This window comes from Somniosus microcephalus, chromosome 13 (assembly GCF_052327205.1).
Source record: "Somniosus microcephalus isolate GS21.2 chromosome 13, FLI_Smic_1.0, whole genome shotgun sequence".
Classification (NCBI taxonomy): Eukaryota; Metazoa; Chordata; class Chondrichthyes; order Squaliformes; family Somniosidae; genus Somniosus; species Somniosus microcephalus.
The window spans coordinates 157783572-157798915 of record NC_140999.1 but is presented as its reverse complement, the minus strand read 5'-3'; the positions used below and the strand labels follow the sequence as shown (position 1 = coordinate 157798915).

Genomic DNA, 15344 nt, shown 5'->3' with positions numbered 1-15344 from the left:
CTGCTACTGTTAGTCAGCAGGCAGGTCAGTCAATAACATTTTTGGACAGTTTTTAAAGTGCAACATTAACAGTTTTTTTTCTATGAAGATCAAACCAGTGAAAGTGATCAAAAATGTCATTCAACGTACTGAAATAATGGTTTCTGCTGTCTTTAATACTGACCTATTAACTGCATTGAGGATGTTTAAAAAGAATTCCAAGTGATTTTGAGAACTAGAAGAATGCCAAAAATCAATAGACAGACTGCCAGCCTTAAAGCTAGAGTTCTGCAGTAGTTCAGTAGGTAAACATACCTCCTGGTGTGAATTGTGCCTTGGGATCAAGGAATGTTCCAGATTCAATCTTTGCTCTATGTTGTTAGTAGATCCCACTTAGGATAGAAGTTGACCATTACAATTAATCTTGCTGTCTCTCGGCTAAATAGGGTAAAAAAAAAGTAATCCTGGCTAGAAATTGAGCATGTGTGGGGAGAAGACTGGGCTTATTGGTGAGGTCTACCAGAGTTGAATAGCCTACTGATGTTGTTTAGGCTCATGTATGAAAACTGGTCACTTGGACAAGGAACTGGTGAATTTCCAGGCATGCAATTGTACCCCAGCAAAATTCAGCATCTTCGAAAGAGAAGAAAATAAAAATGTGATCCCTTTTTAAAGCTACAATTCTTCAACACATACAAGAATAGATTCCACTGTCAAGTGAATGGATTTTGAAATCCAGCCAACTGGCTACTTAGGGAACGATGGAAGCAAGATTGGCAGTACAATTATTAAACTCTAAAGGACATTAACTTAAAATCAAATATGATTAAGGAAAGGAATATGAGCATTTAAACTGGGGCAATGTATTTCATAATTTTAGCAACTTAAGATACAAAATTACTGCAGAGAAGTTCAAGTGATGATCAATTTCAATTTGTATTAAAGCAACATTTTGTAGTTTTGTGCTATAAATAAGATTTGTCTTAAACCAGTAGGCCTACAAGACATGAAGTTAAAATTGCAGTGTTCCCTTGTGAAATGAATGGAAGTAACATGAGCAGAGTGATGGGTCTTAAACAAAATTCTAGACTTTTCATATATGGGCAATGGCATATCTTCTTGCACAACATGTGATGCCTGTGACTTAAATTTAAACAATGACAGATTGGTATTGCACAGCAGTGCACCATGAGCTTTCAACTCTCCCCGTGCTAAAAATATTTTCCAACGGAGCAGATCTGAGAAAGTAACAGGAAAATTACATGCTGAATCCTACAATTCAGTCTTGAAGTCTCCCTGAAAAATTTGTTTTTGATATGTCTATCCCGATGGAATACAGTTCAACATACAGAGATTCACAAACTATGGATAATCTGGAGAAACAGCTGATTTGCCCAATATGTTTGGAAATGTTTACCAAACCTGTTGTGATCCTGCCCTGTCAGCATAACCTGTGCAGAAAATGTGCCAATGATGTCTTCCAGGTAAGAGATGTTCTAATTTAAAAATTTGTGTAAAACTATCAGTTTCCCAGGAGTCAGGTATATTTTAGTCATAAAGCTTCTCAAGATGTCGATACTAAATTATTCCATAAAAGTATAAACACTGATTTAGAAAAAACACTGCCCTGTCTAACAATAGCTATATTTAGTTACAAGTATTCTGCTTTATTTATCCTCCTGCATAATGTGAATTCAGAATTACTTCAATTTCACTCTGCTCCACCACATGTAGTAAGGCTGATATTGATTCAGTACTGACAGGCCTTCAAAGAATAGACCAAAGCCCCACTTTTCAATATTTATATAGAGCACTCTGAAAGGCAGTCAATTAATATTTATTTTAAGGGACAATATGTTAAAAGGTATTTTGAGGTGATTTTGTATTAAAATGGGGAAATATGCTTCAAAAATATTTTGAATCCTAGTTTACAGAATGTAATTATTTTTAGAACTAATGAAATGGAAAAGAACTGGTGTGCTTTATGGTTAAAAGGCAATTCCGATTACTTCCAGGCACCCAAGGAGCACTTGGTATTTCCAGAATGGCTAACATGTTCATTAAAAAGGGGAGAGGGGTAAATCCAGTAACTATAGGCCAGTCAGCCTAATGTCAGTGGTGGGGACACTTCTATTAACTGGGACTAAATTAATGGTCACTTGGCAGAACATGGGTTAATAAATGACAACCAACATGGATTTATTAAAATCAAATCATGTCTGACAATTTTGAGATCTTTGATGAAGTAATGGAAAGGATTTATGATGTGTATATGGACTTTTGATAAAGTACCACATAATAGGTGTTAGCAAAATCAAATCCCATGGGTGTAAAGGGGCAGTGGCAGGGTGGATAGGAAATTGGCTGAGACAGAAAGAGAGTAGTGGTGAACAGTTGTTTACCAGGCTGGACAGAAGTATTCAGTGGTGTCCCCCAGGCGTTGGCATTAAGGTTACAGCTCTTTTTGATATGTATGGTATAGGAGACAAAATTTCAAAGTTTGTAGATGACACAAACTTGGAAATATAGTAAATAGTGAGGAGGATAGTAGCAGACTAAATACCCAAGATTCTGTGTAACCAACTTAATAACCTAGTGGGGACTTTCGTATTTCAATCCATTTCAATGGAATATTTTCCAAATGAAACCCAGAAGAATTACTTATTGCTTAGATACTTTTTTTCCTTCCAAAACTTGCAGAATTCTACAAAATAAAAGGTCCTTAAATGGTAAAAGAATTGCGGTGTGACACATCTTTGTTTCTTTTTACATTATATACCTTCAAGAATGATTTTAGTGGTGTTTTTAAATGAAAGAATTAGTTTCAAAGAAAGAAGGCTTTAGTATTAGATCGACCATATATTTTATAATACACTTGTTTATATTATAAGGGCCAATTTTGCAATAATGACAAAATGGCTGCTGGGAGCACAGTGGGCTGGCTTTGACAGATTTGTGACATCAGTCCCTGAAACTATTTTAATCGGCACCCTGCATACGTTCCAGGAGTGCAGAAAGCTTGCTGATTGCCAATGGGATGGCCAGAGATCCAGTTCATAAAAGGAAGCAACATTTCTGGCAGACAAAGCTTTTTTTTCTTTTGCTGCACTATGGACAGGACCAATAATTTGCCCAAGACTCTCCATAGTGCAGCAAATGATGATATAAAATTGGTCCTGCTGCCTGAAGTGCTGCAAAAGCCGGCACACTCTGTACTTTTTTTTGTGCTAAACTGCTTTTTGGAGTGAATAGTTTCCAAGGTCCATAGAACATATGCTGCATTATAAGTTCCACTCGGCACAGAGACAAGGGCCTTGGGAATTTGAGTTTGAGGTTCAGTAGAGTCCAGTGGGTGAACTACAAAGCATAAATAAGGGGAAGCAAATGTAGGTAGCACCATAGGAACATGAACCAGCTAACTACATGGCTACCCAAAAGTCCTTGAAGGTATAGGATGGGTATTGGTCGTCCATGTTGTTTGTTGACAGAAGGGTAAGCAAAGAGTTTGATCTGCACAGAGTGGTCTTTGTGAGTACTTCTAAACAGTGTGTTTAAAGTTGGGAATTTGGAGAGAGTGGGAATTCGGAGCATGGGGGAAGGAGGTGCTGCTTTTTGCCTCCGATACTTTGTGTTACAGGTAAATATTTAATTTCATCTACCTATAACTTAAACTAGATCTAGTAATTAGTTAAAAACTAAATTATAATCTAAGTTAATTAAATACATAAACTTTACTTAATTAAATAACTAAACCAAGGTTATATAGGGATGGCACTGCAGGTGGTGTGCCACAACTGCAGCATGTGGGAATTTGTGGAGAGCATCGTGATCCCGGGCGACTATGCCTGCAGTAACTGTCTGCAACTTGAACTTCAGCTCAAAGTTGTTGAGCTGGAGTCTGAGGTGCAGACATTGCGGGGCATCAGGGAGGGGGAAGAGTTATCGGGACACTTTGGGCTCGATTTTAACTCTGCCGTTAAGCGGGCTTTGAGGCGTGTGGGGGGTTAAAAATCGCAAAACCTGGGGGTCGGGACCCCCGCCGGTTCCTGACAGCTAGCCATTTTAACCCAGGCGTGTCTGATGGTCCCGAATCAGTTCTGCCTGCAACAGGTGAGACTGGTCTTTAGGGCCCTTAAACAGCACTCATTGGCCTTTATAATCCCATTTTAACAGGCCCTTGCCTGTTTAACCCTTTTCCCATGTAAAACACGCCTGGTGGGGATCACGCCTGTGCAACCTGGCATGAACACTATTGGCTTGCTGACTATCAGCTGCAGGTCAACCATTAAGGAGGAGATTTGATCAGCTATGATTTGCAGGTGGCAGGACTTTGTTGTTTCAGGCCTGGGGCAACTTTTACCAGGCTTAACCACACCTGTGGAAGGTTGGAGCCTCACACACTTCTCCAGTGTGACCTCCTGCGAAACCCCTCTTGCCACCCTCACTCAGTGCTTCAACTGAGGCATCTACCAGAAGCATGGGAGGCCTTTTTTTCTTTCCTTCTTGGCATTAGAGGACCTCCAGCCCCATTCACGAAATGACACACGCCACAACTGTAGAAGTTGCCATCAGAATTTTTATGCCAAACAAACAACTGATGGCATTTTTACAGAATACACAACATTTCACCCAAGTGACAACCCTTGTGACTATTTGTGCTTTATTTTCCTCTTACGCATGCTCCTACGTAATGGTTCCCCTGTGGCTTCAGCAGATGTGGAGACCCCTTGCTCACGTTCCTGCTGCTCCTGCCTCGACACCTTTGGCGGGCGTCCTCTGGGCTGGCGAGCCTGTGTGAGCTCGTCAGCAGTCTGCTGCTCCTGCGGCTGTGCAGGAGTTGAGACGTTTATCTCAGTTAGGTATGGACTCCAGCGGGGCTCTGACCGAGGGCTCTGCAGTGGCATGGAGGTATGAGCGCTTGGAGAGGAGCCCCCAATTCGTTGAGGTCTGCCACCAACCTCCCTCTCATGGGTCAGGTCCCCCTCAGTGCCTGCAAGTGGCTTGAGAGCACCTTGCTGCACATCAGGGGGGCCACGGGGACCCGTATCTGCAATGGTAGTCCTACTCAGAAGGACTTCCATGAAGGTCTGGTTTCTCTGTTCATTAGATGCCCATCGCTCCTCAAGAGATGTCATTCTATTCTGAACACTCACCATGTTTTCCATACCCTGGCGACTAACCTCCTCCATGGCTGTAGCCCTCCTGTCCTTTACCGTAGCCAGCCTTACCACGGAGGCAGCAATCATTTCCCCGTAGGTAGCCATCCTTTCCGTGTTGATGCGTTCATGCGCCAATGACTCCACAAATGCTATGCTCATGCTCGCTATGGACTCCTCCATTTGCTCCACACTCGCAGCGACCCTGGAGACAAAACCTGCTAGAGACTCCTGCATCTGTTCCTGAAGTTCCAGCACCGCTGATCTTGTGGATGGACCCAGAGGCAGAGGGTCGACATGTAGCGGAGCCGAGCTGGTAGAGTCCTGCGCCCTCCGACGAGGACTCTCCACTGTTGTCCCTGTCTCCACAATCTACTGATGCTCACTTGTGAGCTGTGATACACCAGGTGACAACTCTACTCTATGTCCCGAAGGTCCCACCAAGGTGTGAGTGTCTGCGCTGGTGCTGGGTGCACTTATTTCTGCTGACGCTGCGCCCTCAGAGGTTGCAGATTCCTCTGAGGAGCCTGGCTGCTCAGGCTCTTCCTCCTGCACAGTGGGGACGGGGGCTCTCGATGATCCTGTGGGGGAGTCAAGGAAAAAGTTAGAGATGTGATGCCAAGGTTATATGCACATTGCATTTTGCAGATGATCATAAGTCCATATGATGTAGCTTCAGAATCATTATAAGCGACTCATGCAATGCCAATGAGAGAGATGGCAAACTATTCTGTCACCAGCTTGCGAGGATGCACCTGTCTCACCTTCCCCAACTCCCGCATCTAGGTCAGCCCTGACAATCGCCAGGCCGCCTTCCTCCCAGGGGGTGAGCTGGGCTAATGAGGGCGGCCCTCCTCCTGTCCTGGCTCACACTCTCCTGTTGTGAGCTCTCTTTTCCTGCAAAGCCTGCACATCTGCCAATGCACTTTATTATGGTTATGTTAATGTATTACAAGCCAAATGTATGTTGAATGTTTAAATGTCTTAATCTAAATGTACAATCTCAGGAGCCGCAAGCCTACATTTCGTTGTACTGCACTTGTGCACTAACAATGACAATAAAGTTGATTATTATTATTATTACAAGTGGAGGTTGAGTGAGAATGAAGGAGTGAGTGCAGAGATTGCATAGCATAGATACTTAGAAGGAGACAAAGATGGAGTGATGTTGCAAAACCAAGGGCCCTCCCTATGTGTTGTCAGTTGTGTACAAAGCATCAGAGATAGAGGGAGTGTGAGGGCTGCATAGTGGAATAGTTATGTGAATGTGAGCCTAGCAAGAGCGGGATTGGGTAAGGGCGTATGGATGTGAGTGTCAAGTGGGATGTGGAGGAAGAGATTGCTAAAGCTGAGTGCTGGTGAGGAAAGGCAATGGGGATCAGATTGAGGGTGATGGAAACTTCATACAGTACTTACTTTTCCAGTGCGATGAAGGTCATGGAATCTTTTTCTGCACTGCATCCAGGTGCGCCGTGTGAGCCCCAAGGAGTTGACTTCCCCTGCCACCTGCATCCACACAGCCTTGGTCTGACTGGGAGGCCTCTTCCTCCCTGAAGAAGGGAACAGGACCTCCCTGTGGGCCCTAGCACCATCCAGCAATGCCTGGAGTGAAGCCTCATCAAATTTGGGGGCAGCTCTTGCCCTCCCGCTGGCTGTTGCTCCTGCAGGATCCTGTGCCATCTCAATGGTGAAGGTTGGAAGCCTGCAGAAGAAGCAAGGCTTGCTGTGGACCTTAAAAGCAGCAGCAATGATGACATCATATTCTGCAACTTTCTGACTGGAAATACTCAATTGCCAAGGCTTCCCACACATTGGAAATCAATTGGCCAATTGAGTGAAAATTGCATCAATCTCACAGACCCATTTAGATTCGTGTGGGAAACACCAAATTCGGGGAACCTGACAATTCCCTGCACCTGAGTTAAACTCGAGCCCTTTGATCCAGGAGGCAGTCACATCCCTTAGGTTAGATAGTGGTACAAGTCTGCTTAGTGGTCAGGTACAGTGACTGCAACTCAGGCAGGTAAGGGGACCCTAGGTGCAGTGCTGGAGGAGCCTCAGCTTTTGCCCTTATCCAACAGGTATGAGGTTCTTCCTGCCTTTGCAGATGAGGGCAAAATCTGCATGGTGGATGAGCAAACTGACCACAGCACTGTGGTACAAGAGATCTTTCAAGTGGGGGGGAGTGAAATGGAATGTTGTAGTGGTTGGGGACAGTATAGTCAGGGGGATAGATATTGTTCTCTGCAGCCATGACCGGTGCCAAGGTTAAAGATATCTCCTCGCAACTGGAGAAGAATGTGGAGTGGGAGGTGAAGGATCCTGCTGTCATGGTCCACGTAGGAACCAACGTCATAGGTAGAACGAGGAATGAGGTTCTACTGAGAGTTTGAGGAGCTAAGGTCCAAATTAAAATACAAAACCTCAAAGGTAATAATCTTTGGCTTGTTACCCGAGCCTCGGGCAAATTGGCATATGGACAAGCAGATCAGGGAGTTAAATGCGTGGCTCAAAGAGTGGGAGGAAGGGGTTTCGATTCATGGGGCACTGGCACCAGTACTGGGAAAGAGGGAGCTGTTCCATTGCAACGGGCTCCACTTAAACACTTAAACTGGGCTGGGACCAGTGTCCTGGCAAATTGAATAACTAGTGCTGTAGATAGGGCTTTAAACTTAAAAGGGAGGGGGGGGGGTGTCAGGTGAGGGGAAATTTAGAAATCTAAAGAGAAAAGCCAAGGCAATGGAGCAGTGTAGTGATTTGTGTAACGATAAGCACAGTGTGACAGGAAAGGACAGAAAGTTTAATGGTAATAGTGCATCAGCGAATAAGGTGAAAGCAGGGAATAATGGTAAAAAGTTAAAATTAAAGGCTCTTTATCTGAATGCACAAAACACTTGTAACAAAATAGATGAATTAGAGGCACAAATAGAGATAAATGGCTTTGATCTAATAGCCATTACAGAGACGTGGTTGCAAAGTGAACAGGGCTGGGAACAAAATATTCCAGGGTACTTGATGTTTCAAAAAGACAGGCAGAATGGAAAAGGAGGGGCGATAGCCCTGATAATAAAGGATGACATAAGCAAGATCAGGAAGTAGAATCAGAATGGATGAAGATAGGAAATAACAAGTTGCAGAAAACACTGGTGGGAGTAGTTTATAGTCCCCCAAACAGTAGCTATGCTATTGGACAAAGTATTAATCAACAAATAATAGGAGCTTGTAACAAAGGTGGGGTACTTTAATCTTCATATAGATGGGGCAAATCAAATTGGCAAAGGTAATCTGGAGGGTGAGTTCGTGGAATGCATTTGAGACAGTTTCCTAGAACAATACGTCGTGGAACCAACCAAGGAGCAGGCTATATTTTAGATCTTGTATTTGTAATGAGACAAGGTTAATTAGTAATCTCATAGTAAAGGATCTACTGGGGAAGAGTGATCATAATATGATAGAGTTTCATATTGGGTTTGAGAATGACATACTTAAGCCTGAAACTAGAGTCTTAAGCTTAAATAAAACTAATTACATAGGTATGAGGGGCGAGTTGGCTAAGGTAGATTGGGAAATTAGATTAAAAGGTATGACGGTAGATAAGCAATGGCAAACATTTCGAGAAATATTCCAAAATTCTCAATGAATATACATTCCATTGAGAAACAAAACTCCACAGGAAAAGTGATCCATCTGTGGCTAACTAAAGTTAAGGATAGTATTAGATTAACAAAAGAGGCTTATGATGTTGTGAAGAATAGTAATAAGCCTAAGGATTGGGAGAGCTTTAGAAACCAGAAAAGGATGACCAAAAATTGATAAAAAGGGAGAAAATAGAATGAGAGCAAACTAGCAAGAAATATAAAAAATGATTATAAAGCTTCTAGAAGTATGTAAAAAGGAAGAGAGTAACAAAAGTATGCAATTGAATTCAATAAAGCTGGTAATTTGTGATCTTATACCAGAAAAATAAGTATGAAAGTTGCCAGATTGTTGTAAAATCCCAAATGGTTCACTAATATCCTTCAGCCTGGCAACCCACGGCAATTTCTACAAAGTTCAATAAAGGGAAAATAGGACAAACTTATCACAACAACCCAGGCATCACAGACAATATTTAGGCAATTGCATTCTGGTAAACCCTGCAAAGTCCCCCCCCACTAACATTTAAGGATGGATGCTAAAGTTGGGCAAGCTTCCCCACAGACTAAAACAACAGCCTGACGTAGCCATATTCACCGGAACATATAGAAACATTAGGAACAGGAGTAGGGCAGTCAGCCCCTGGCACCTGCTCCACCATTCAATTAGATCCTGGCTATCAGTCAACATTTCAGAATCCTTCATCACTATTCCTGCGTACATCCTGTCCTATTGAAAGGATAGATCCACCAGAGGTGGGGGCACAGTGGTATTCAGTCAGGTGGAAGTAGGCCTGGAAATCCTCAACGCTGATTCCAGATCCCATGAAGTCCGATGGCTTCAGGCCAAATAAGATTAAGGAGACTCCTGATGATCAACGCCTATTGCTCCCCTACCGCCTCCCTCCACCACTCTCAAATAACAAATCACTTTGAGAAAGCCCAGAGGGAAGCAGGGCAAAGAATGTACTCTAGAGCTTGGCCTTAAGTGTCCACCACAAAGAGTGGCTCAATGGTACTACCACTGACTAAGCTGGTTGAGTCTGAGCCTTGAAGGAAATAGCTACCAAATTGGGCTTGCATCAGATGGTAAGGAAAGCAATAGACAAGAGTAATCATCCCCAATAACCTACCTGTAGCAGACGTGCCTGTCCATGATAATATTGGTAGGAGAGACCAGAACACAGTGTTTATGAAGATAAATTTTATCTCCACAGTGAAGACCTCATTGTGTCATCTGGCGCTACTGCTACGTGAAGTGGGACAAAAGCAAAAAGACTCTTAAATCCTCACAGATTGAGGAAGCACACACCCCTCTACCCATCAAATATTCTGCAGAGATTGCTTGCTGGAACATTATGCGAACTGTACATGCTTAGAATGCACAGAGGTGGTTGAAATCTCTCTTCACCTGCTGAGGCCTTAAAGTAAAAATATTAAAAGACACAAAAGGCAATTCAATGGATACATTTAATAATGTTATTGTGAATTGTTTAAAAACTTATTTTGGGGACTATAAATTTCAGTTACTGGAAAAAAAATTTGAAAAAACATTTTGAATGATTCAATTGTTCATCAACAGTGACAGGCAATTATATGTGATTACATAGGAAATTTCAATGTTAAATGTTGACATAAAAGAGTGAGAAAAAATTGTGGACAGGAAGCCCACACATACACAAAAAGCAGAACAAATCCAATCCGGCCAATTACCGCCCCATCAGTCTATTCTCATCATCAGCAATGTGATGAAAGGTGTCATCGACCGTGCTATCAAGTAGCACTTACTCACCAATAACCTGCTCGCTGATGCTCAGTTTGGGTTCCACCAGGACCACTCGGCTCCAAGCATGGACAAAAGAGCTGAATTCCAGAGGTGAGGTGAGAGTGACTGCCCTTGACGTCAAGGCAGCATTTGACCGAATTGGCATCAAGGAGCCCTAGTAAAATTGAAGTCAATGGGAATCAGGGAAATCTCTCCACTGGCTGGAGTTATACCTAGCACAAAAGAAGATGGTTGTTGGAGGCCAATCATCTCAGGCCCAGGACATCGCTGCAGGAGTTCCTCAGGGCAGTGTCCTAGGCCAAACCCTCTTCAGCTGCTTCATCAATGTCCTTCCCTCCATCATTACAAAAGTGGCTCCACTTCAAAAGTACCTCATTGGCTGTAAAGTGGTTGTGAAAGGCGCCATAGAATTGCAAGTCTCTTCTTTCTTTATCATAAGGTCAGAACTGGGGATGTTCACTGATGATTGCAATGTTCAGTTATATTCACAATTACTCAGATAATGAACCAGTCTGTTCCCGCATATAGCAAGACCTGGACAACATTCAGGCTTGGGCTGATAAGTGGCCAGTAACATTCGCACACACAATTGGCAGGCAATGACCATCTCCAACGAGAGAAAGTCTACCAGCTCCCCTTGACATTCAATGTCATTACCATCATTGAATTCCCCACCATCAACATCCTGGGGGGTCACCATTGACCAGAAACTTAACCGGACCAGCCACATAAATACTTTGGCTACAAGAGCAGGTCAAAGGCTGGGTATTCTGTGGCGAGTGACTCACCTCCTGACTGCCTAAAGCCTTACCACCACCTACAAGGCACAAGTCAGGAATGTGATGGAATACTCTCCACTTGCCTGGATGAGGACAGCTCCAACAACACTCAAGAACACCATCCAGGACAAAGCAGTCTGCTTGATTGGCACCTCATCCACCACCTTCAACATTCACTTACTCCATCACTGATGCACAGTATCTGCAGTATGTATCATCCACAAGATGCACTGTAGCAACTCACCAAGTCTTCATCGACAGCATCTCCCAAACCCGGAATGGGCATTAAATGCTGGCCTTGCCAGCGAAACACACATCCCGTGAATGAATTAAAAAACCCACAAGATTTTTAAGCTACATATAGTTAGAATTATAGTATCATGGAATGGTTACAGCACAGAAGGAGGCCATTCGGCCTGTCAGGCCCATGCCAACTCTCTGCAAGAGCACTTCAGCTAACCCACTCCCCCGCCCTTTCTTCGTAGCCCTGCAATTTTTTTTTCCTTCAGGTACTTATCCAATTCCCTTTTGAAAGCCACGATTGAATCTGTCTCCACCACCCTTTCAGGTAGTGCATTCCAGATCCTAACCACTCGCTGCGTAAAAATTGTTTTTCCTCATGTCGCCTTTGGTTCTTCTGCCAATCACCTTAAATCTGTGTCCTCTGGTTCTCGACCCTTCCGTCAATGGGGACAGTTTCTCTCTATCTACTCTGTCTAGACCCCTCATGATTTTGAACACTTCTATCAGATCTCCTCTTAACCTTTTCTGCTCTAAGAAGGATAACCCCAGCTTCTTCAGTCTAACCATGTAACAGAAGTCCCTCATCCCTGGAACCATTCTTGTAAATCTTTTCTGCACCCTCTCTAAAGCCTTCACATTCTTCCTAAAGTGTGGTGCCCAGAATTGGACACAATACTCCAGTTGAGGCCAAACCAGTGTTTTATAAAGGTAACTTCCTTGCTTTTGCACTCTATGGGGGCGATTTTGCCAGCTCTGGGGAGGCGGGTATGGAGGCGGGACTGCTGGGAAAATGGCAGACTTTGGGGGCGGGTCCTGTCTCCTTGGAGGCGGGAAGGGATTAAAGCCTATTAACTGCCTGTTCACCGGTAGATAACAGGCAGAAAATAGGATTATCCCCTTTTTTCCCTCACAAGTGCGGGCTTCCCGAAGCCTCCAAAACCCGCCAACTCAGCGAGGCGAATAGGGGGTCTGCGGGGGTCGGGGTGCGGGGGTGCGAAAGTGTGCTGTGAAGGTAAGTGATGGGTGCAAGAGTGTAGAGGTGAGTATCTGAGGTAAGTGCAAAGTGTTATTAAAAGTGTACTTACCTTTGTTTCTTCCCGCAGGCTTCAGTCGGTGTGTATGCAGAGAGTCTCGGACCTCCGCGTTGGGAATGACAGGTGGCCGTTGCATTCTCAGATGCAACAACCATCTCATTTTTGTAAAAGAAAGAAGTTTGATGAGGTATTGCATTCAAGACCTCATCAAACTGCAGAGAATGTCTGTGTTTGACAGCTTCACAGAGCTGTGAAATTATGACAATTCATCTGTCAAAAGTTTTTGACAGATGAAACGTCATACGTTGGCATGCTCTGCAACCGGCTTTCCCTTAATTGGTCTGCTAAACCCCCTGGGTGGGCTTAACAAGGTCAATCAAGGGAAAATAGCGTGGGTTGGCCACAAATCGATGGAGGCGGGACATCGACTCGACAAGCAGCAATCCCGCCTCCAAGTTAACAAAATTTCCCCCTATACCTCTATTTATGAAGCCCAGGATCCCGTATGCTTTTTAACCTGCCCTGCCACCTTCAACGATTTGTGCACATATGCCCCCAGGTCTCTCTGTTCAAGCACTTCTTTAGAATTGTACCCATTAGTTTATATTGCCTCTCCTCGTTCTTCCAACCAAAATGTATAATTTTGCACTTTTCTGCGTTAAATTTCATCTGCTATGTGTCCGCCCATTCCACCAGCCTGTCTATGTCCTCTTGAAGTCTATCACTATCCTGCTCACTCTTCACTATACTGCCAAGTTTTGTTTCATCTGCAAATATTGAAATTGTGCCCTGTACACCCAAGTCTAAGTCATTAATATATATCAATAAAAGCAGTGGTCCTAGTACCGATCCTGGGGAACATCACTGTTTACCTTCCTCCAGTCCGAAAAACAACTGTTCACCACTACTCTCTGTTTCCTGTCACTTAGCCAATTTCATATCCATGCTGCCACTGTCCCTTTTATTCCATGGGCTTCAACTTTGCTGATTGGCACTTTATCAAACGCCTTTTGGAAGTCCATGTACACCATATCAACCACATTGCCCTCATCAACCCTCTCTGTTACCTCATCAAAAAACTCAATCAAGTTAGTTAAACACAATTTGCCTTTGACAAATCTGTACTGGCTTTCTGTACTGGCTTGTCCAAGTGACTGTTAATTTTGTCCCGGATTATCATTTCTGACAGCTTATCCACTAACAAGGTTAAACTGACTGGTCTGTAGTTGCTGGGTTTATCCTTACACCCTTTTTTGAACAATGGTGTAACATTTGCAATTCTTCAGTCCTCTGGCACCACCCCCGTATCTAAGGAGGATTGGAAGATTATGGCCAGTACCTCCGCAATTTCCACTCTTACCACCCTCATTACAACAGTGACTCCACTTCAAAAGTACTTCATTGGCTGTAAACGCTTTGAGACATCCGGTGGTCATGAAAGGCGCTATATAAATGCAAGTCTTTCTTTTTCTTTCTTTCTTTCAGCATCCTAGGATACATCCTATCCGATCCTGGTGACTTATCTACTTTAAGTACAACCAGCCTTTCTGGTATCTCCTCTTTATCAATTTTTATCCCATCCAGTATCTCAACTACCTCCTCTTTCACTATGACTTTGGTAGCATCTTCTTCCTTGGTAAAGGCAGATGCAAAGTATTCATTTTGTCCCTCAGCCATGCCCTCTGCCTCTATGCATAGGTCTCCTTTTTGGTCCCTATTTGGCCCTACCCTTCCTCTTACTACCCATTTATTATTTATATGCCTATAGAAGACTTTTGGCTTCCCTTTTATGTTAGCTGCCAGTCTATTCTCATACTTTCTCTTTGCCCTTCTTATTTCCTTTTTCACTTCCCCTCTGAACTTTCTATATTCCGCCTGGTTCTCACTTGTATTCTCAACCTGACATCTGTCATTCGCGTTCTTTTTCTGCTTCATATTACTCTCTATCTCTTTCGTCATCCAGGGAGCTCTGGCTTTGGTTGCCCTACCTTTCCCCCTTGTGGGAATGTACCTCGACTTTACCCGAACCATCTCCTCTTTAAAGGCAGCCCATTGTTTGATTACAGTTTTACCTGCAAATCTTTGACTCCAATTTACCCGAGCCAGATTCATTCTCAACCGACTGAAATTGCCCCTCCTCCAATTAAGTATTTTTACTCTAGATTGCTCGTCATTTTCCACAGCTAATCTATATCTTATGATACTATGATCACTTTTCCCTAAATGTTCCCCTACTGACACTTGCTCCACTTGACCCATCTCATTCCCCAGAACTAGATCCAGCAATGCCTGCTTCCTCGTTGGGCTGGAAACGTACTGATCAAGAAAGTTCTCCTGAACACACTTCAGAAGTTCTTCCCCCTCTCTGCCTATTACTATCCCAATCTATATCGGGATAATTGAAGTCCCCCATTATCACTACTCTATAGTTCTTGCACCTCTCTGTAATTTCCATGCAAATTTGCTCCTCTATATCCTTTCTACTAGTTGGTGGCCTATAGAATACACCTAGTAGTGTAATGGCACCTCTATTGTTCCTTAACTCTGACCAAATAGATTCTGTCCTTGACCCTTCCAGGACATCCTCTCTCTCCAGCACTGTAATATTCTCCTTAATCAATACTGTTACCCCACCTCCTTTCTTTCTTTCCCTATCTTTCCTTAACATCTGATACCCAGGAATATTTAGTACCCAATCCTGCCCTTTGTTGAGCCAGGTCTCCGTTATCACC

General features: G+C 43.5%; 1 protein-coding gene across 2 annotated transcripts in view; it reads left to right on the top strand.

The window, feature by feature from the left end:
* The first annotated feature begins 1174 nt into the window (after window positions 1–1174).
* Window positions 1175–15344, top strand: part of LOC147108703 (uncharacterized) — a 63007-nt gene continuing 48837 nt past the window's right edge. For both annotated transcript variants that reach the window (XM_086005438.1, XM_086005439.1), the window contains exon 1: window positions 1175–1463. In XM_086005438.1, the coding sequence (XP_085861564.1) occupies window positions 1296–1463 (168 nt within the window). In that variant the 5' untranslated portion in view covers window positions 1175–1295. The remainder of the gene's footprint in view (window positions 1464–15344) is intronic.